Genomic DNA, 22,499 nt, shown 5'->3' on the forward strand with positions numbered 1-22,499 from the left:
GATGCTGGAATGCTGCAGTTAAACAGCTCTAGACTCTACCTGCTGACAGCTGTCCTGAACAACACTTGTAGCTGTTTGCTCCTAATAACAACAGAAAGGTGTAGTATGCTGTCTACTTTAAAACACCTTTAAAAAAAAAATCAATTCATGTGCTGAAGAGTTTCTAAAACTTGTGCAGAGCTCAATGAAGACATGATGAGTATTTCCATTTATGTTTTCCAGCAGTGGCATTCACAGAGTCAGGCAGCACTACAGCTCATCTTGTGAGCAAAAGTTCCACTTCTCAGTAAAGCATTTCTTGAACATCAAAATAAATGACATTCTAACAAGACATACAAGGTAACCCCCTGCAAGCAGAACTATCACAGGACAAGCTACAAACTACAAAGGACAGATGTTCTGAACATTAGTACAACACAATGCCAATGCAGAAGAAGCAAACATGGCTACTGGCCAGTAGCCAACAGGACAGTGACCCTTTTGCAGTATCTTTCCTATGAGACATTTCCTCGTTATAGCAGAGTTCAGGCTCTAACAAACAGGTAAGTGTTCCCCTGGTTGCTTTTCTTGATTATATTTAACATATTTTATGTTAAAAACACACTACAATAAAGCCTAGGGGTGGGGAAGTATACAAAGCCCTGGATTTTAAAAGCACAACTAAAACTTTCCTTCAGCAAGTACAGCCTTCTACCTAAAACAAGCACCCTGGAAGTAGACAAACAGAACAAAAGTAACTTAGATTTCCAACTTTGATATACAGAGCTAAAAAAAAAAAAAATTGGTATTTAACAGCTAACACTGCTTCTACATGCCAGCCCTTTCACTGGCTACCAGTCAGCCACAAGTCCAAATTGAAGTCACTTCAATTTTTATGTTGTTTCTTTCCCATCCTGCCATGTCCCACCTCATTGCTTTGGAACTGTGAAACTGACATCCTTGTTCTCCTTAAACTGGGGAGCACAGAACTGAACACAGTACTCCAGATGTCACCTCACCAGAGCAGAGTAGAAGGGGAGCACAACCTCCCTGGACCTGCTGGTCACATTCTTCTTTATGCAGCCCAGGATACCATTGGCCTCCTTGGCCACAAGGGCACACTGCTGATTCATGGTCACCTTGCTAACAAGCAGAACTCCCAGCTGAGAGTTGTCCTCTCCCACCAGGCCAGGCAGCTGCACTGCACAAGTCTCAGCCTCTAGTGACCCCAGCTGACATACAATAACCTCCCTGTACCTTGGCTGCAGCTGAACCAGCACTCCAGCTTTCAGTACAAGCTTCTTCCTGGAGTCCTTCAGCAAAGTCTGACAGATACCTCCTCACAGACATATTTACACACGTTCTAATCAAGTCAGCTAGTCTCACTGCGTACAGTATGACAAATGCAACACAGATGCTCGCTCTGTCCAAAAGACATTGCATCCTTTCAATATCTAAGTCTGTTGTAAATATTTCCACTATTAACAAAATAGAAAAGCGATTAAGATTTACAGTGTGATACAACCATATTAAGTCATACCTTTCAGTTCAGCCACAAAATAATTTCTTGCCCATACAATCACAGCATTTAAAAAAACAGAAGTAGCACATGATAGTTGCCAAAAACCTCATTCTGAGTTTTGTGTTTCTTTCTAAAACTCTGCAATTTTTCAGTAAACCAGTTTCTTTACACAGCTCAAATCCTATGCTGATATGAATAGAGTTCAAATGCATAGTTTATAGCTAGGTTATTTCAAAGCTTAACAAGGTGATTTCAAAATGCTGTACATAGATGTTTCACATATCAGAAGACTATTTAAGGTATGGGCATGACAAAATACAGCTTCAGAGACTTACACTTCACTCAATCATCTGCTGGGTCTTGTCACAGTTTTGCACAATTGCACACAGCTTTGTAGCAATCTGAATTCAACATTACTTACAGGAAGTGTCTTCAGAGGGATGTTACACTACAGCTGTATTATCCAAAAGGGAGCTATACTACAGCAAGCAAACAAATCTGAATTTTTTTTTTTAAATAGATTAACATTAAAAATTTCACATATAAGGACAAAACTTGTGACTATATAAAATACTTCAAAATGCCAGGCATTGTAACAAACATACAAGTGTTCAAAATCCATTTTACAGAAGCCAAACCAGTGACTTGAATTAGGAGTGGATACAAAGCAAAAAGTACTTACTCTGAAATGACTGATTTTCTCATCCTACTGCACCTATGTCAAATTTCTACATCTTTATGGATGACATTTTCATGTCTTACTCTACAACTGAGACATTATCTTAAAAGCCATGTATATGTTTATAAAGTACATCTGTTCTGCTTTCCCAAAAATTGCTTCGAGCTAAAATATTCTATCTATGCCTAGCTGATTCTTATTCTTGAAATTATGCTTTCAAATTCAAAGACAAGCACTACAAATTCAGCTGAAATAATGAAAAATACATCAGTTACCAAAGCCCAAATCGTTGAAAAAGTTGTTGAAAAGAGAAAAACAGCTTGTTAGTAGATTTTTAATTAATTATTTGGGTGTGTGGTGGTTTTGTTGTTGTTGTTGGTTGGTTGGTTTTGTTTGTTTTTGTGGGGAGTTCTTGTATTGCAATCTGCATTTTTCAGGTAAAACATTAGCAGCTATGGTTTTTTACATCCAGATATCATACCTGTGTGAAGTATTTTCCATCTTGTTTCAGGACTTTCATTGAGAGGTCAAGAATCAACCGCAGAAACTCCCATGTGGAATCTGCATATAGAGTACGATTTAAAAACCAAACAACACATTACTGGGTTGTTCATTATTAGATATTCAAGACTTGCAACATAACTACTGTTTGAAAAGTAGCTATCCTATACTTTTTAAAAAAGCAAACAAACCAACAAGAAAAATAAACAGTAAAAAACACACACAATCCATACACAATGTCAATGAATGGCAGAACTATCTGTTTTTCTTCACAGTATTTTTCCAGATGTTTACAAAAAACTATAGAGCAGAGAAATTTACTGGAGTGAGAACTCCAAATACTCTCGAAAAATTACATAAGTTTATATTATTCTGGAATAAGAGCACAGTTTTTAAAAGTACTAGGCACTTACTAATTTTTCAAACATTCAAGAAAAATTCAAAAAGAACAGATGTGTTACTACCATTCTTTGCCTCTCAGATTTGCCATTAAAAAGGCAAGAATCAAAGTACTTTTGTTGCAGTGAAGGGACAGAAATGTGGAAAATCCTCAGAAGTTTAGGAAAATGAATTGGGAGATTAACCTTCTTCTGGAGATGTGGAGATTGGAACAGCCGTCAGATCATTAATTACATAATCAAACATCCTTCCTTCTTTGGCATACCTCTTCAGTACAGGAATACAGTCTTCAATTAGAACCTGTAAGAGTGAAATACTTCAGCTGGTCCTCAAAACACCCTTAAACTGATCAGGTAGGAGAATCAAATGCAGATTCACAGGAATTAAGAAGGGAAAAGTACAAAATTAAACATGCATTTAATTTTAGGGTCCATTTCCAACTTCTTACTGTTATAAAAAGGAGGAACAGTTGTTGAAATTATGACAATGACAACATAGTCACTACAGGACCACACTTCCTAGCTCTGTCACTGATTGCTGAGTGACCACTGTTGTACCTACCAAACAGCAACAACAGTTAGCAGCCCCACAACACAGCAACAAAATAAGGTATTTGTACAAAGGGCCACTGCCTCATACAGAGTAGCATGTGACTTCTCTGTTAATCTCTTTGCATGCTTTTTTTAGCTCACACTTGTAAGCTAGTATCCGTGAGAGCTTTAAGGAGTAGTACTGAAAAGAAAGAAAATATTTCCAGTGAAGATGTCAGATTACACCTGGGCTAGTTCGTTAGCTCTGTCAGATGCAGCACGTAAAACCTTAACTGCAGGGATGCACGATTTTTTTTCCATTTTTAATGTACTAGCAGTGTAACAGCAAGAGATTTTGTCTTGAAATCAAAAATAATTTAAAATGTGTATTACAAATTCTGATATTCTCAACAGTACAGGACAACTAACTTAACGTTTCTTCTATCTTTTCATCAATTTAAAGAATGATACTTCACCCTTATTACTGTTTACTCTAAGTTACAGCAATAAACATTCTCCTATTTCTCATTCCTTAAAAACCACACATAATTATATTTCAGAGTTTGAAGATGGATAGTTAACAATATTGTGACACTGATGTATACTTCCAACACAAATCTCACTGCCAGCCACTAAAATTTAGAAGTTCCATAAAACAGGAAAAAATCTTTCCCAAAATTAAGAAAAATCAGAATACTTTTCCCCAAAACCTTCCCATAACAGTCTTCTAGGATAGGTGTAACTGTATTTGAAATATTACTTCTAACAAAAGAAAAATGAAAAAATTACCTGATAGCACTCTCCTTTCAGATTGTCTAAAACATCTCCACATGTTTTACGCATGTATTTTTTACACCCGTCGATCACCATTTGGTCAATGTTTGAAGCTGGTTAAGGCATTCTACATTCCACAAATAATACAGGTGACAGTCGCTATTTCTTCAAAAAGAAATTCTCAAAAAGGTGACATGCACAAAGGAATGGCAAGATGCACCTTGGTATATATATTACAATAGACAACTTTATGTATTTGCCTCCAGGTTTAAGAAGCACTGATTTTTGTTACCATTACTGTGAAAGCTTGAAATATGAACAATAAGGTGGTGTACTAAGAATTCCATAAAGCTAAACTAGGTTTAGATTTTAACCTACATTTTTTTAAAAACGATTTTTAGTTTCTAGCAAGAGGTTCCCAAAACCTAGGATGATCAACTTTTCAGATGACTAACAGTGTTTTACATTACAAACTATCTGAACTACAGAATGCTGAAAACTTTATTTGTATCAGTATTTTTAAAACAGGGCAAGAGTTGGTCATTCTGCCACCAACAACTTGCCAAGTCCTGACATTCCTATTGATTAAACTTTTTTTGCTTCTAGGGATTATTTTATTAAATAGCTTTCTTTAGAAAAACAGAAGATTGCAAGAAGTCAGCATTCAGCCTAAACCAGACTTGACCTGTCGTCTTTTATCAAAAAAGTTCTCAGTCTGATGACAGAACAGTTCCTTTCCAGTTCTATGCAAACTGCTACTCAGAAGTTACAGTATGGTTCAGGAACTTGAGAGCATGAGCTACATAATACAGAGATATGTAGTCACTGGGTCTCTCTAAACTGACAAAAAGAAATTTCATTTTAGATCCCGTCTCCTCACACAAATCAGAACCTTATAGTTAACAATGCCCAATGCTAAGGCATCAGTAGAAAATACAGGCTGAAAAATGTTGAAATGATCAGTCATTTGTCAAAGGATATCTCTACCATAGTAACCATCTTTGGCTTCAGTTTGACTATCTCATACAGTATACCTCCATCACCACCTCCCAGGATTAGCACTTCTTTCCCAGCATAGTCTTCCTTTCCACTGCCCATTATGGCTTGAGTATATGCCAGGTCACTCTCTGCCAGATCTGAATGGAAAGAAGAGAGGGTTGGACAGAAACATCACAACCTTAGTTCTCCTCATTAACTGGTATTAATTCGGGATTAAATCAAAGGTGATAAAATACAAACCAAAGCAAGAGCATCTACAGAAACAACCTAGCTCTCAGAGACAGTCCAGGTTGGGTGATTCACCAGAGCTAAGGAGATCCTCCTCAGAATCCCACACAGGATTTCTCTGGTTCCCAACACAAACCCAGCAATGGCTACCACAACATTAAGAAGTACTACGTGGCAAGAGAAGCAGAGCTGTAGAGCAAAACAGTCAGTACTTAAGACTGAGGTCCACACTTGAATGGGCTATCACCTCAGACTAGTGCTGCAAAAGACAAATCAGGAGATTTTTTTGAAAGCACACTCTGAACTCCAACTAAAATGAACAACCTAGGTCCACCCCAGTAGATCCCCTGCACAGAAACTCAAGTATGACTGTTAACACCTAATTGTGGAAGGGCCCTGAGGCACAACTCCTGCTTCTGCTGACTCATTCACCATTAGCTCCAAAGCAGCAATAACTTGCATAGCTCAGATCTGTTATCAGAGCTTAAAAGGGCAAAGCTTTGGGCAGCAGCACATGGTGGCACATCCCATCATCCTGCCTGGTGATCAGCACTTAGCTTATATGTGCACAAGAATAAAGTGACACAAAGCAGCATTTTAAAACCCATGGAAGGTAAATGAGTAATGGCATACTTCCTTTTCTATGAGGCACATTAGGACAACATTCAAATACAGCCTCATCTTTACAAAACTGATGCAAATTTCTGGCCACAAGTACAAAATACGTAAGTTGGTGATTTCACATACAAGTCTACCTGAATTAGAAAATACCTTGCTAATGAATTCAATAAAACACACATTTCAGCTGCCATCTGCATAGAAGTTCCCCTGACAGTTGCAAGAAGGCTAACTGAATAGTTATGAGTAATTCTGGTGATTTCAAAAAGCTATAGCCAAATGTCTTTTTCACTCTGCCATTAAACTGAAATTAGGTACTCTACCCCTAGACTGCAACACCCCTCACGTAACTCGGTCAGTACTTTTCAACATAAGTACTGATGATTTTACAAAGCAAACCCCTTGATGCTGAGATTTTCTAGCAAACAGCATCCTTATCCAGCTTAAAAGAATTGTAACCCATCTTATCCCAAATGTACTTTCAAAAATACAAAGATCAGCAGGCACAGAGTACCACATATAAACCATAGAATGATTTGAGTTAGCAGGGACCTTTAAAGGTTGTCTAGTCCAACTCCCTGCAATGAGCAGGGCCATCTTCCCCTAGACCAGGTCACTCAAAGCCCCGTCTAACCTGGCCTTGAACATTCCAGGGATGGGGCATCCACAGCTTTTCTGGGCAGCCAGTTCCAGTGCCTCACCACCCTTATGGTACATAATGTCTCCCTTATATCTAATCTCAATCTACCCTTTTTCAGTTTAAAGCCATTATCCTTTGTCTATCACTACACACCCTTGTAAAAAGTCTCTCTCCAGCTTTCTTGTAGGCCCTTTTAGGTACTGGAAGACTGCTATAAGGTGTCCCTGGAGCCTTCTGTTCTCCAAGCTCTGAACAACCCCAACTCTCTCAGCCCTCTGACTATCTTCATGGCTCTCCTCTGGATCTACTCAAGCAGGTCCTCCCATAAAGATTGGGTCACTCTCCTGATTAACTTAGAGTTCAGCTGAGCATTTTGAAGATGACAGAGTCAATAGATGTTCACTAACAAAGCAGTTAAATGGGTTAAGACACAGCTGTACTATATCTCACTAAGCAGGTAATTCCCTTAGACAAGGGAGCAGCAGGATTATCACCCCCCCACACACACAAGCTACTACTACTTTGTATTTCTTCAGAACTCCACTGTGTTTTGAAGACTGACAGAGTAACTTGTTTTACTGTTGAAGAGCAGCACTCAAGAGGTTGGAATTGAAAAAAATACATAAAAGTTCATAAAAAAAAAGGAGTAAGCTCTGCTAGAGAACACTCTTGTTTTTATTCTCCTGTGCCACTTTCTACAGTGGAGATAATGACTTTGGAAAACAGAGTAAATCTTTTTTGTACTCTAGATTTTACATTGGTCAGCATTTCTGATTAAAACACCTTATATACAGGAACAGATATATGTGTACATGCATATATGCTGCTTCCTATATCAGAATTGTAACCCTTAGTAATCTATTAAACTGTGCCATAGCAAGATAGAAAACAACACTTCCTACAATTTCATGCAATAGATCCTCAAATGAGATGATACTTACTAACATCCCCACTGAGGATAAGAATATTCCCAAACTGTTTTGAATGCAGAATTTTAATATTCTGAAAAGGTGAATCTTCATCATAAACAACTTCATCTATGTCATACTCCACCAGGCGCCCATCAGCAGTGGGCCAGTATCTATCAATGACACCTCCTCTCAAAATGGCTGGCAATCTAGAAGGAAATAATAAAAGAAATTACAAAACATGTTAGAATATTTTAAGATTCCTTCTAAACATCCTTTGGATTCACCATAATAAATAAATGTTTACAAGAGGAATCTAACAAAGCTTGCAGGATTTGACACTCAGATTTAAGAAACCTATCAGCCATATCTTAAGTATACATAACTTGCTAAGGCACAGGTTAAGTATAAATGGTTCTTCATGTACAGCTTCTACAACATGCATGTGAATCTGTGTCCTGAGGCACGGGACTTATGTAATGTAACAGCTTCTGCAGAAGAATCAGCTCATGACTAGAAATGGACAACACAAAAACAGAATGCAGACAAAAAACAATGACAAAACCTCTTCCCACTGTCAGCTCAGCTAAGAATGCTGTTTATTTGAGATCAGGGGATCTCACCCTTCTGAAGTTGTACCAAGAGATGTTTTAAATAGACACACAAAAAGTGAACTATTCTAGTAATTAAAACTGAGCCAGGTCTCCCTGTACTGTCTAAGCACAATCCTTGATAGCAGCTGATGGTTTGCATTACTTTTAAAAAGTGGTTCAAGGATCTGCATAGATTGGTGTTATTGCTTTTTTATTATTGAACTCCACACAGAAATATCTTGGTTCAAATCAGTATTCACCTGTAAAGACAAACTATATTTGAAATGGCAGCCATTGATCAAAATGACTGCATTCCATTTTAAACAAAGTGTGCAGGTACAGAGTTCAGATTTCTCACATACACTTCAGAGAGTTAAGGGTTTTTTTTTGCAGAGTAGAATGTAGTAAGAAATAAACACAGAGAAGCTTCTTCTAAATTCACTATCTCAAACATTTCAGAAATATTTTCTACCCTGAGTGAGCCACAAGATGGCAGCACATAACGAGAGCAAGAGCTCTATTCACTCTGTCAACACAACAAAAATGCAGGAACAACTTCTCCAGCAACATTAGTTCTTACTGGAACTGCATGTGTGATGCTAACACCAGATGGATGCAAAACAATTTAGGGGAAAAAAATTCACTCCAGATTCCCTGTTCTAAAAGGTTCATTTTCCCATACTAAGATAACCAAATTAATCTAGATCAGTTCAGACTTTTTCTTGACCTATTTTTAGTAAGTTCCTGTCATAGGGATTCTACCAACTCCCAATATCATAGTTCAGTATTAGCATCCCTACAGTTTAATATATAACCTTGTATTTAAGGGAACCAAAATTGTCAGAAGGCTTGCAAGGTCTCCCTCCTTCAGTTATAAGTTACATTCAAAATAATTGCTACAAAACACTTCTATCTTCTTGGCACAGCACTAAGAACAAAAGTTCTTCCAATGTATTCACCACTTGTACCCAAAGCCAGCACCACAAGATACAGCAGGGGCAGAGCTGTGAGAGAAATAGCAGCAAGAAACCTTGTCAGGGCAAGGTCTCCTCCATGGGGGCTTGAGATGCATTTTAGCTCCAGCCCTCATCCCTGATCCCCATTCAAGCTATGCTGCAGCTCTGCCTGAGTCTTTTGCCAGTCCCTGACACCCAAGCTCACTCTCAGAGCTGCCTTCCTACTAAATTCCTGCTTGCCTGGTCCATGAGCTGTGAGATGTGGCCCAGAGAGTTCAGTTCATATCCTAGCCAATTCTTCCCACTACCCTTGACTCCCCAGCCCTTACAGAGCAGCCTGCTCTTAATTCCTGGTTGCATTTCCTCCCACCATTTCATGTAAACACTGCAGCAAATTAAAGAAATAACCCTCATCTAAAGTAACAATACTGAAGATGAAGCTTAACAAAATGACAAACCTTGCTATCTTCAATTCCGCACTTAAACAATTTGAAAATATTGTTGAAAAACACATGCATAAAGTCATGTTGCAGGCTATTCACTGCAGTATAGCAAAGCATAATTTGCTTATTATGTTTAGCAACTACACAGGCAAGCTACATAGAGAAGCAGATGCACAAACTTACCGTTTCACCCTTTTTATATTACCATGAAACAACTCTTGCATTCTTTCTTCTACTTTGTTTAGAAGCTGAAAAAAATGCAAACAGAGATAGAAATTATAGGTGCTCACTTAATGTAAAATATTTGTTAAATTAGGCTACTTGGAAGGCAATAAAAAGCAGCACCTGCACTGAAAAGCTTAGAAATGTAATATTAGAAGCCTATGAATATTTAACTGGTTCCCTTAGGCTCCTTACTAGCAAGAATATGCACACTGCAGCAGCTACCACTGTGTTTAACTGTCCTCCAGGATAACACTGTCTGTGCCTGAAAGGTCTGCCTAAGAGGGAACACTGAACCCTGTAGGGTTTCATTCTCGCTGAAGCAGTGGCTGGTTGCCCTGCAATATCCAGTTTCTGATGCCTTGATATCAGGGAATATGATACTTTTCTCCGTGAGGAAGAAGTTTGAGAATAGAGGTTCCCCATCTATCTGATTAGAAAAAGTCATCCAGTAATAAACCAGGTTGCAGGCTGAGCATCACTTCTCCCTCACTGCCCTTGGTGCCTGAATTGAATACACCTAAGCCCTGATGAAGGCTGCTCTCACTTTATAACTTTTACAGGAAAAAACCACAAAGCCCAGGACAGGCAAGACAGTGTGTGCACACACAGATGTATGCAACTACTATAGGTGTTACTACTCCTCTGTAAGCATTCAGGTTTGAACTGAATTTGATATTTAAAAATATTTCTAAGACATACTTTGATAGACTTGAAGAAAAAGGGGTCCCCATGCAGTTTGATAAGCATCACTCATACCTGATCAACTTCCTCTCTTCCTTTCATATGATCATTGTAACTCTGCAGATCCACCAACACTAATCCATGAGGGTGAATTCTCAAATTGGCAAAGCTAGAAAACAGAGATAGAGATGATGATTTTATTACCAAAAATCAGAGTGAGGAAAAAGTTAGAAATTAGTTATATTAAATTCAGAATGCATATTTCCTTTTCTAGCCACCTGTAACTGACAGTACAAGGTCCATTCTTCCTTTGCAGGTCAAAAAGCAGCAAAGTTGCAAGAGCATGCTAGTCACTACGTACCTAATAAAATCAGCAGGCATCAAGGCAGTGAAGCAGGATGTTCAAATCAGAAAAACTACGGTATGATGGAAAACATAGCACTTACTAGTCTCAGCTCTTTAAATAAGGCCTACTTGAAGGGGTGTGTTGTGTTGGTTTTGTTCGGTTTCAGTTTTTAATTGAAATCAAGCCTCAACAAAACAAATGGACATTTTTACTTCTTAGTGTTTTGTTATTTTTTTAACCTTTATAGCAACTAATCACAGTGTTCACAATCAAAGCTGTATAAAAATTTGTAAATGCAAAACAATGTGTCCTTGAGCAACCATGGCTTTGACCAGCAAAGAAATCACAGCAAACTCTCATTGATTAATACAGATAGACAAAACTCCTACTGTATATTGTGTTTCTTGCAGGAACATTGAAAAAAAAAAAAAATCAAAGAACAAGGTTTCAGCATGCTAGGTGCTGGGCAGACAAATACAGGACCTTCAAGAACTTGCGAAAAACTGAACAAGAGATAAGGATCATGGGGAAAGACAGAGAGTAGCAGCAGATATATTACTTCCATACTAAGGAAGGGAGAAGACAAAATAAACAGAAGGGCTACAAGGGGATTAGCTGACAGAAGGACAGAGGCATGCACTGAAACAAGGGGGCAAAGGATGAGATGGCAACAGGAACAGCCAAGCAAAAAAAAAAAGTATTTAAGGGTGGAATCTCATTAGCACAACACAGAGAAACCCCAAGTAAAGCTGCATGCAGTCCTATGAATGTCGCTTTCTTTGCTTGTCTGCTCTTGTCACTCCACCACTCAGCCTCAACAGCAAAACACAAACCAACTCTTTCCACCTTTCTTTTTATCCTTCTAGAACACCTTTCCCAAACTGGCAGCCTCAATATGAACACAACTTCTCCCATGGCAATGGGAACTTTAGCCAGAAAACATCTGCACCCATAGAGAAAATCGTAGTCTATGTTATCTGAAGATTATAATTTTTCCTAACTGCTAGATCATCAACTGATGAAACTGAATGAAATTATTCAAGAATAAAAACACTTTTGCTGGCTTTGGCCAGCAGTAATCTGTAGCTGCAATTGGTTTCTCTGCCAACTGTAAACACAAGTGTCACTCACTTCTTTTTGGAACATGAGCCTGGAAAGTCCTAGGTATTCCTGAAGAACTTATGCACAGGTCTTCACTTCAGGAGAAAATATGTTTTTATACAATACACAACCACCATGTTTCCCCCTCTCAGGTATCTCAGTCCTTCAGGGACTCTCCCTACATCTCAGCCATTGTCCACCAGGTGTCCTCCCAACGTGGTTTTCATTACAGACCAGAAAATGTACCTACTCTCAATGACCATTAAACAAAACCACAGAATAGCGTTAAAATATGTGTTCTCCCCACACCAGGAAATTCCTCATGCATAAAATAAAACACGCTATTCTACCCCGATGAAAGGATGAACAGAAAATAGTCAAGGAGTAAACAAAGATGTTTGGGTTTTTTTCTTTTAAACAGCTAGAGTGCTACCACTTAAGAGATCAATTTTATAAACTAATCAGAAAATAAGAGTTTTTTCAGTATTAAAGACATTTCTAAGGCAGTTTTTTGCTTCTCTCATACAAGCTATATAAGAAAGCATTCAGGGAGAAGAACCAGCAAACTCATTCTACTGTCCTCCTGCCAAAGCCAAAGGAAAGCAGAGAAAGCTGTTATAAACCTCAACAGATAAAACATTTTGCCTGCATGTTTTAGGATGGTGTGCCCCACCTGCTGGTGACTGACAGTTCAGTACTTTTGATACATGGGCCACTTCATACTTTGCATAGTGACCACAACATCTTACAGATTAAGTTCATGTCCATACCGCTAAGACACAAGTGGGACTGTTAAAAAATGAAAATAATTTTTAAAAAATAACAGGACACATTCTGCCTTCTCCCCCCTCATTCTCTGCAGAACTCCAGGGTTTTTAAACACTTCCCTGTGACTTCGCAACCACCTGAACCAAAAGTACTCAAATTGGTTGCATGTTTCTCCTGGAGCCTCTTGGTACTCGGCAGAGGGGAAATGGCTACTGCAAAGGATGGGTCTGGAGAAAATCCTATCAGAATTCTATGATTTCCATGTCAGCAAGGGTTTATTTTGCAATGTGCCTAACATGAAAGGAAAAAAATAGTCAGGCATAAGTCTAAGAACAAACAGCTTTATTGCCAGACTCCAGGAGATAATATGTTTTTTAAAAGAAGAGAAAAAACAAAATAGCAGAACTCGCTAGGTTGGACACACTGGTCACTCCAGATGATTTTGGACAACTATTCACAGTGAAAATGGACATTTCTGGTGAAGTCAACAGACCTGCTTCTAGAGCCCTCAGAGTTGCAGCACTACAGACAGAAATGAGTATTTGCAGTTCATTAAACAGCACAGTTAAGTTCTCTGAAATCTGGCACAGTGCCAGAAATACTTGCACTGTTAGAACAATATTTTATTAGTTCATTCCCATATTCCAGAGGTTGCTATTCACAGATAAGCAGATTGTCCCATGACTTGAACGCCCTTTTAAATTCTTTTTCTAGAATCATGTAGCTGTCATAAGATTGGACAGCTGACACTGTCTTTACTCCCCCTGTGACTGCATGAAGTATTTTCTCAGCATGTGATGTTACTGTCTTTGCTTTGGGGTCATTTTTGTGTGTGAAGAAAGGGGAGGCAGAGAGGAAGGTTGCTCTGAAAAGCACAACCACACAACTTTTCACTTATAAGTGATATAAAAGCATTAGAATACACAGAGAATAACACTGTAGAACCATCATTTGTTTTGTCAAACTTATCTCTACCAAACTAGCAGGGTCCTGACACCTGGGGGAAAGGGGAAAAGAGACTGAAGGCAGGCATCAGGCCAGAGCAGTGTAGTGGGGCAAAAATTTAAGTTCTGGTTGATAATCTCAGACAATTAACTTATGGTAAACCACCATGACTGAAATTTGAAATTCTCCAAGAGGCTGACACACATCCAGATTGGTTGTATCTTGGTTAAAAGTCATTTGTCCAGAAATAAATACCTGAAGTAAGCTAAAATGTCTGTAAAGATTTAAAAACACAGCAAACAGTACAAATGTACATTCATAAAAGTGATCAGAGTAGTAGCATTGAGGCAACTGCAGCAGGCCAAGGCCAAACCCACAAAAGACTTACTAGCTTCTATCAGCAGATAGCAAAGGCTGTGCTGGCTTTTGTTACTTCACACTTGCCTGCTTGGCAGAATACACAAAGGCAGGTTCTCAGCAACACCAGCTCTTATATTTAGGGGAAGGTTTTTAAGAGCCATGATAATACAATTTCTATTTTCTACTTAAGAAAATATAGCAGAGCCCCCTCCCCGGCCCCAACTTCTTACTGCTATACCTGCCACAATTCCTAGGGTAGCACTTAAGCTTTTTGTGTTTTCATGCATATGAGTCACAACTACAGAAAATTCTATTGAGTGCTGCATGTTGTCCTGAGTTGTTACCACCTGAACAAGAGGGAACATCAGATGTTAAGAAATAAATTCCACTTGCACAAATCAAAACATAACTGTTTGAAACCAAGACTGTTTTGGATGAGCATCCTCTTTACTTAAGAACCAGAAGCCAAGAGATCAACACATTCTAAGACAAAATGTGAATCCTACCGTAGTTAGTTGTACTGAGGAGGAAGAAATATTGCAGTCCTACATATTTGAGAAAGGATTCCCCCCTGCCATGCCCAGGTAATAAAACTGGATAGAGACAAGTACCTACAAACACCTCTTCACCTGAAGTTTTTATCTGCTGACAAACTAATTTCCAGCTGCTATAGAATAGTTCAAGTGTTTGAAAAAAACAGTTTAACAATAACAGCATCACCTGTCAAATTACTCATGGGGAAGGCAATAAAAACCTGCTTATGGTTCAAAATCTTTAAATTGTCATGACATTGTTTCAATAAAGCATACTCTTAAAAATGCTCTTCATCTTAATTCCAAAGTACTAAGGCACTTGTTTTTCCACTATGCCATTATTCCTGTTCTCTTTTTACAAAAAAAAAATTAAACCAAGGAAAGCTACCACAGTTTGACAGAGCTGCTGGTTCCTAGCAACTGCTTCTGGTTTTTCAGACCATTTTTGCACTCTGGGTAACGCCGTGAATAAACTGCAATATTTTTGCCTGAAACCAAGAGCTGAAGAACGTTCGTCCTGCTCCTTTAAAATATACTGACTAGCATATGGAGTGGTTAGCAAAAGACTAACACAGAAAAGAAATAAGTAAAAACACTTATCCCTCATTTCATGGTGTTAACATACACTTGTGGTCATTCTGAGTGACACACAAACCAGCTTCAGCTGGGTAAATCTTGCACTGTTGTGAACAGTGGAATTGAATGCCAGTAGGATTACAATTCTCTAAACAATAGTTCAGACATGGAAGCTAAAAACTGATGTGTGTATACAGAAGGTTAAAGCTTTCCTAAAAGACAGTCTTTTACCGTAGAAACAGTGACTCTAAGTTTCAGTTTTGGGGGTTTTTAAAGAACCTCCAGACAGAAGATGACAGAATAGGGAACACAGATGCACAAAGGACAAGAAAACTCCTTGTAGCTGTACACAGTATGTAACAGATCAGTATTTGTTCACAAGCAATGATGCTATTAAAATACAGTATTAGTTGAGAAGATACTCAGTTTTCAAATATTAGCTTTAACTATTTTCTCCTTACCTTAGATTTATTTAATAGCACATTTTTTAATCTATTGAGATATACCAGGCCCTCTAGCTCTGTACAAAGTACCTTCTACATCAAATGAGATAGACCTCACATTCCTAACTTGAACTGTCCAGTCTAAGCTAGAGTGACACTTCAGTAAAAGCATACTGCTCAATGTGATCCCCAAAGCATTCCGGAACTGATCTAAAAAAAAGCACGGCTCAGGGAAACAAAACCGCTGGGGCCCCAAACCTCAGGAGACAGAGCTCCCCTCCTGCATGTGCTACTGTTTCCCCAACAGCATTTGGGCAAAGGGGCTGGCAAAGCCCAGGGAAGAGTGTCTGTCCCTACCAGGATAGACAGGGACCTGAGTGGCTCAAGTGAGCCACTTCCTGCCCAGCTCTACAGCCTGGTGTCAACCCCAATTAGTAAATGTTTTTGGCTGAACTTCCTCAATTAGGTCTTTTGTCAGAGTAAAGCACAAAGCATATGGAGCAGGTAGGGTTGCCACATGGGCTTTTGCTTGCTTAAATTCAGACAAAAGAGAAGGGGGGATCTGCTGCTTTGGTAATACCAACAGGAAAGCCAGGCTTAATCCCACAAATCAGCTCCAATTTGTCTAACCACCACAGCCCCCAAACGGGGCTGCTCACTGGTAGTGACAATTTTGTCAACAGCAGCACCCACAATTCAGCAATCTGTAGGTCTGAAACACTAAGCACCCAACAGGCTACAGGGGTTATCTCTGCAGACTTTGGGTTGTAGACACTGTTTAGCAACATATTACTTACTATCTCAAACATTATTTCCTGGGATTAGTAGCCAGCTTGTTACATCAGTTGCACATCTTTGTCTTGCAATGGCTCAGTCACCTTTGACTGGTTAAAAATAAGTTTGTGTGCACAGTCAGAAAACCCCTACACACAAACTGCACCAACTCAGCCATCTCTCATCCTGGATAATGTCTGTGCCCAGTAACACTCAGCCATCCTTACAGGAAACTGCTCATGATGCATCTACCTGCCATCTTTTTTTTCCCCGGCTTTTTACTACTAGCTACTTTTCCAAAAGTATACTGTTTTGCACGGAAGGAAGACAAAGTCTGCACGCCTTGGCTAATTTCTTCCTACTTGTGTCAGATACTTTTTTTTAAGCTAGCATAAAACCCTTAAGACACTTTAGGTCTCTAAAATAAAACACAGACATGAAATTGCTGGCATTGAAATAAGGCCTACTGAATTGGTATCAAACCCTCTGTATGTTCACCAGTTCATCCTTACCATTCATGAAATATTCCTGTTTTGCAGGGGGTTTTTTTAACCTGTCCATTCTACTGGTTTATGTGTTCAAACCCTTATTTGTTTCAGTTAACTAAAGCTATAACAACTGACCTTAACAGAAGTTCAAGGCTGCCTTTATAAAAAGTGTGGTTTCCTTAAGTAATCTGAACACCCCAGAAAACAAAACTGCAGAACTCACAGAAAGTTCTCCTGCACCTGCTGCTGTTCCCCAATTTGGTGTTTAACTGGCCTGGCAAAATACAGAGAAGTGCTTTCATTGACACCACTACAGACAGTAAGCTTTCTAGCTGAAGTGAATAATTTCCAGGGAAGATAAATCCAGTATGAATGGAGTTCAGATAGAATAGTTATTGCTTTCTTTTGGTATATTAATTGCTTTCTTAATTTACATTTAACACTACACCAGAAAACAAACCCACTTGCAAAGTGAACAATCTCCTCTTGAATAGTCAACTCTTCCATGCATGTATTCTTACTCTTCATTCTTCAGTTTTGAGGCTGTAGCACAAGTTGCAATTCTTAATTATATTTAGGATGCTCTCCTGCATAGCTTCTCTTAGCAGCTCAAGAATTTCTAGACCTGACTTATATTACAACTCCAAGAACTTATACAATAAGGGTTAAGAGTCTCCATCAGCAAATGTAATGTTGAACTGACACTGCTTATACACAATTTAATATTTAGCTGACAAAGGTAATTTGATATTAAACAAAGCTCAACTACAACTTTTTAACAGTTAACATTTCTGTTGGAGAGCCCATTTACAGTTGGATTAATGACGTAGACAGTGAAGCACAGCACACAAGGGGGAAAAAGGGCAAAATTGTAACACCTGCATATTTACAGGAAGAAGCGAAAATTTTCAAACCTGACTGTTAAAAACCAACATGTTAAATGAAGAGTGATAGAGCAAGTCAATTAGCTTATGCAAATCAGGAAAGGCAAAAAACAGTTCTGCAGTAGCAGAAAGCCCATTCATGTCTCACTTCGACACCACAGTATTCAGGGCATCTTTTTCCCGAAACTCAGTTTTCTCTGTTTTATTTCTCACCGTGAGTTGAAAAGATAAGCAGTGCTAGTCTAAGAAAAATCTAGTGCATGATGATATTAAACAGATGAGAAGCAATAGTTGACTGAACTGGTTGCACTCACCCTGGAGGGCTTAAGGAGCTGAACTTCCCTGACAACAGGCAGGCCACATCCATGTTCACAACACCCTGCCCCGGGTCTCCCTGTGGCCCCAGGGCTGTGACAGTTTCCCCCTCAACACACCAACCACCATATCAAAACATCTGAAGTGACATGAGGGAACCTTCTGCAGTCACCAGGGAAGTACTTCACATCACCAAGCTGACATATTGCATTCCCTAGAGCATGGCAAGAGGGTTACTACCCATGAGCAAAGCAAGAGCTGCTTGATTACTTGATACAACTGTGTGACAGCAGAGGCAGCTCAAACTGTGCAGCCTCACCAATACTGCCTTTTGGGAGAGAACTCTGCAACAAACCAACCCAAGACTGTGTCAGCTGACAAACTGCTAGTGCAACCCTGAAGAAGAAATCCAGGAAGCAAGCCAGCAGTCCACAGCTGTGTAGGCGTCCCACACCATCGCCCTTGCTCCCCAGCTCTTTTACTTACCATAGGTATTGGAAATCAAGACCAAACATAAGTCTCCCTTCTTACCCTGAAGAAAGGCCACTAGGCACATTTTCCCATAGCAGTAAGAAAACTGAACTATCCTCTGGTGCCAAAGCTTAAGTTGTATTTAGCAGCACAGCAAAAAACTGGATGATTCAGTGTCAAGCTGCTGGACAGCACAAGATCACAGTAAAACACAGAGCAAGAGACAATTTAGAAATCTGTATGAATATTCAACAATTGCTGAAGCTCATCTTTTACACATAGCTTTCAGGAAACAGCATCCTATTTTCCCCACAGGGGTTCTGCTGTACCATGGAAACTGGCAACTAGACCAACTTTCTTGTGTTACCACAAATGCACTGTACACCAGTGCACAGGTTGTTTTTTGCCATTAACTCCTCCCCACCCCTCCTACACTGGCATGTCAACTTCTACATCCTCTTTTCTCACTTAATTCATTAGTAATATACTCTAGCACTTGAGAAAGACAGTGGAATTTGCAGCAACAGGTATTTTCAGCTGACAGTAACAAATCAGGTTAGATTCATTAAAAATTTTTTCATTAAAAATTTTGAGTCATATAAGGACCTTACTCAGAGATGCTTCTAGATACCAGTTATCTCCTGGAAAAGTTATTCAACAATTTCTAGAAAGTTCCTGAAACACATCAAAAGACAGGTAATTTAACTCTGGGAACTGCTCCTTTAGAAGAGGCTTCTTAAAAGGAGTGATCAGATGAGGCTGTAAAAGGGAAAGCCAGGCTGAGAATTTATATCTTGTGCCATTTCCAGACTGAAGGAAATGCAGGAAAGCAAAATGATGCCATGTAATCAAAGAAAATCAGTTAAATCCTTAAGTCCTTTTTACCTTCAAATATTTTACCTTCTAATTTTTCAGAGTTTGTGTATCCTTGACAGGGGAACCAAATACAAGCTGAACCCAAGAAAGAGGAAGGATAGCACCAGAGTAGTAAATTACCAACTTGGCTATCTCTGCACTGACCTGATAAACAAAAGGTTATCCAGACCTGGAATCCTGATCAAATTATTCAGGAAGACTATAAAAGCATGAGTAACTAAAGACAAAAATAAGACAGACTACAGAAACAAGAGACAAATAACAGTTTTTTCTAGGCACACAAACTATAAAAAACAAATATTTTTGGTCAGAAGAAGCCAGTGTCACATTTGAAATGCTGACTGAAATATTCTGAGAACTTTATGAAGCATGACTGGGAAAAACAAACATAGGACTAGACTCATGGCAGATTACTTGTTACCTAAGTCAGGCCCAGAGTTTACCAGCATTGTTGGTCTACACTACTTTTATAAATAAAATAGATATAGAGCTGAGCACACAAATGTTCACATAGAGTAAACAGATACACAAAATTCCAGCAAGCACCACAGTTGCCTAGGATCCAATTTTCCTTCAAGCAATAGTGGTTCTCTCATTACAGAGAGAATTTAAAAATCCTTCAGCAATTCTCATATGTTGGGAATGTGGCCAAATGAGCTGCTTAACAGGACACCCAGGAGGAAAAGAGAGCCAACAAATTAAAGTTTATTTAGCTTAACTCCAATCCTGAAGAACACCAAAGTAAGTAGAGATTTCAAAAAGAACAAAAGCAGCAACTGCCACAACAGATGTCAAGAACAAACAACTGAATAATTGGACAAAAATGAAGTGCAATAAAATTATGGCAGTTACTAATAAGTAGGCCAGATAATGTATACAATAATTAACTCATGCTGACATTGTAAAGCAGCTTCAGGAAATTAAGTGAATGCGGTTTTGCTTACTAGTTTATCCCAGCAGATTTTGCTTATGTCCCACTAATGATACCAACCACCTTTGTCATGCTATTAGTTACTTCAGTAGCTGCTTGAGAATTTGCAGTGTTTAAAAGTACATGCAAGACAGTTTTCATCATTCACATGCTAAGGTTATACTTGAACATATTTAGACATATTCAACTATTAGAAGAATTAGAAATACACTTAACTCACTTGAGCAGTTCTGCATCTGGAAGGACTGACCCTAAGACCAAGACACCATTCAGTGTCACCATATCAATACAGCCCAGATTGATCAATTCAACAGTTCAGATATGCAAACCGCAACATGACACTGACAAGGTTATCAACATTATTCTGTTTTGTTTTAGACACCTCATACAGAAGGCTGTTAAGAGAATAATTTTGCCTGCCTGCACCCCAGAAGGAGGCCCAAAAAAGTGAGAAAAATATTTGTACAGTAAGACAGAAGGGTCATAATCTCTAAGAAACAACAGAAAATCCACTCACCTGCCATTTTTTTTGATGTACGTTGCTAAATAGCCATGGTCTTCCCAGTTATGAACTGTTTCTGTCATTCCCTGCTCCTGAAAAATGGGCTGTAGAGCTTTAAGAACGGCATTGCAATCAACTAAGATAGAGAGAAAAAAAATCAGTTAGGATTTTCCAATAAAATCAGTTCGTGGGGTTTTTTTGTCTTTTAAAGGCTGAACAGTTTTTGCTGGCAGCCTGGAATACTTCTCCATTGAGCTCCATCTGAACAATGGCTTTCATGTACCTTGTTCCCCTGACCCCCCACAACCCCAAAAATGTTACTCAGTGCATGGGAACCCAAACAATTTTCTTTTGTTCTGGGCTAAAGACTGATTTAAAAGTGTTTATCTACAATGGATGTAACAGTACTAGTATCATGATTACTATTAGTCATCTATCACAATCCAAGCAAGTCCTTACTCATGTAGTTACTTTTTAAAAAAGGAAAAAACTTAACACACAAATAGCAATCCTAGAAAAACCACAGCACTGACAAGAAACTTAGTAGTTTCTCTGTCTTATGGTTCAACACTTTTTCAAAGGCATTGAAAACTAGAGAAAACTAGGGAAAGTACCCTATCTACTCTGCCCTACAGAAACATCCTTTTTCTAACATCCAGGACAGAGCAAGCCCCCAGCTGAAATGATGCTAAAGAAAAGTCCTCTCACTCATAAATGCACACAAAAATTCACTTGGAGGTAAATTACTCTGGTAATTATTTTTCAAAAGCAAGCTGAAGATATGTCCATAAAGGTATTTCTTCAGTTAGAATGTGTTGATTTCAGAAGCCTCAAGTTTTCTGTACACATCAGTGAGCTTTTTGTTTGGTGTGTGTTTGTTTTGGGTTGGGGGTGTGTGTGTTTTTATTTTAAAAACAAAACACAACAACAGCAATCTTCATTACAGCTATTTTATATGTCCATTCAAGCAAGTGTCCCAAAAACAAGTAGTAAGTTTTGTCAATTGATTTTGCAATTGACAAGGCAAATTAGTAGAGGATGCTAGTAAAGCTTCATCTACCAGAACAGGAACAAAACTGAAGACCATCATACCAGTGTCAGTGAAGAGACCTACAAAATATTGATCTACAGGCTGTACTGGTGAGACAAATATCATCACTTTTGCTTCAGAGACACAAAACTAAGCTGTTTCAGTCATGCAATATGGAAATAATGTAACCAGGATTTAGAGTCTATCAGAGAAATCACCTGGCACAGTCACATTATGGAGCCACAGTTTACAACCAAATGCTTCAGCACTGACACATTGTCCCCCCTGCTCCAACTTTATTAAAGGGTTATTCCCAAGGTAATTATTTTGTTTTGCTCCCTGCCCCTGAACACATATACCTTGCAAACCAGTAAGTGTAGCCTGCAGATGTAATAAGCAATATTTTCCAGGATGTTACCTATTTATACAAGCTTCAATAAATGAATTAAAAAAATGTATACCTATTAAATCAAATTCAGCT

At 38.7% G+C, this 22,499-nt stretch overlaps 1 protein-coding gene across 2 annotated transcripts in view; it reads right to left on the reverse strand.

The window, feature by feature from the left end:
- SMS (spermine synthase) overlaps nt 1-22,499 on the reverse strand; it is a 51,848-nt gene that overhangs the window by 12,026 nt on the left and 17,323 nt on the right. The window contains exons 2-9 of one of the 2 annotated variants that reach the window (XM_065071408.1): nt 21,004-21,124; nt 10,751-10,844; nt 9,953-10,017; nt 7,811-7,986; nt 5,364-5,520; nt 4,400-4,487; nt 3,266-3,380; nt 2,662-2,741 (exon numbers count right to left, since the gene is read on the reverse strand). In XM_065071408.1, coding sequence (XP_064927480.1) covers nt 2,662-2,741; nt 3,266-3,380; nt 4,400-4,487; nt 5,364-5,520; nt 7,811-7,986; nt 9,953-10,017; nt 10,751-10,844; nt 21,004-21,124 — 896 coding nt within the window. Of the gene's footprint in view, nt 1-2,661; nt 2,742-3,265; nt 3,381-4,399; nt 4,488-5,363; nt 5,521-7,810; nt 7,987-9,952; nt 10,018-10,750; nt 10,845-20,706; nt 20,784-21,003; nt 21,125-22,499 lie in introns of those variants that run through there. The other variant, XM_065071411.1, reaches the window with a different exon arrangement.

The sequence above is a fragment of the Columba livia genome, chromosome 1 (assembly GCF_036013475.1).
Source record: "Columba livia isolate bColLiv1 breed racing homer chromosome 1, bColLiv1.pat.W.v2, whole genome shotgun sequence".
In the NCBI taxonomy this organism is placed as follows: Eukaryota; Metazoa; Chordata; class Aves; order Columbiformes; family Columbidae; genus Columba; species Columba livia.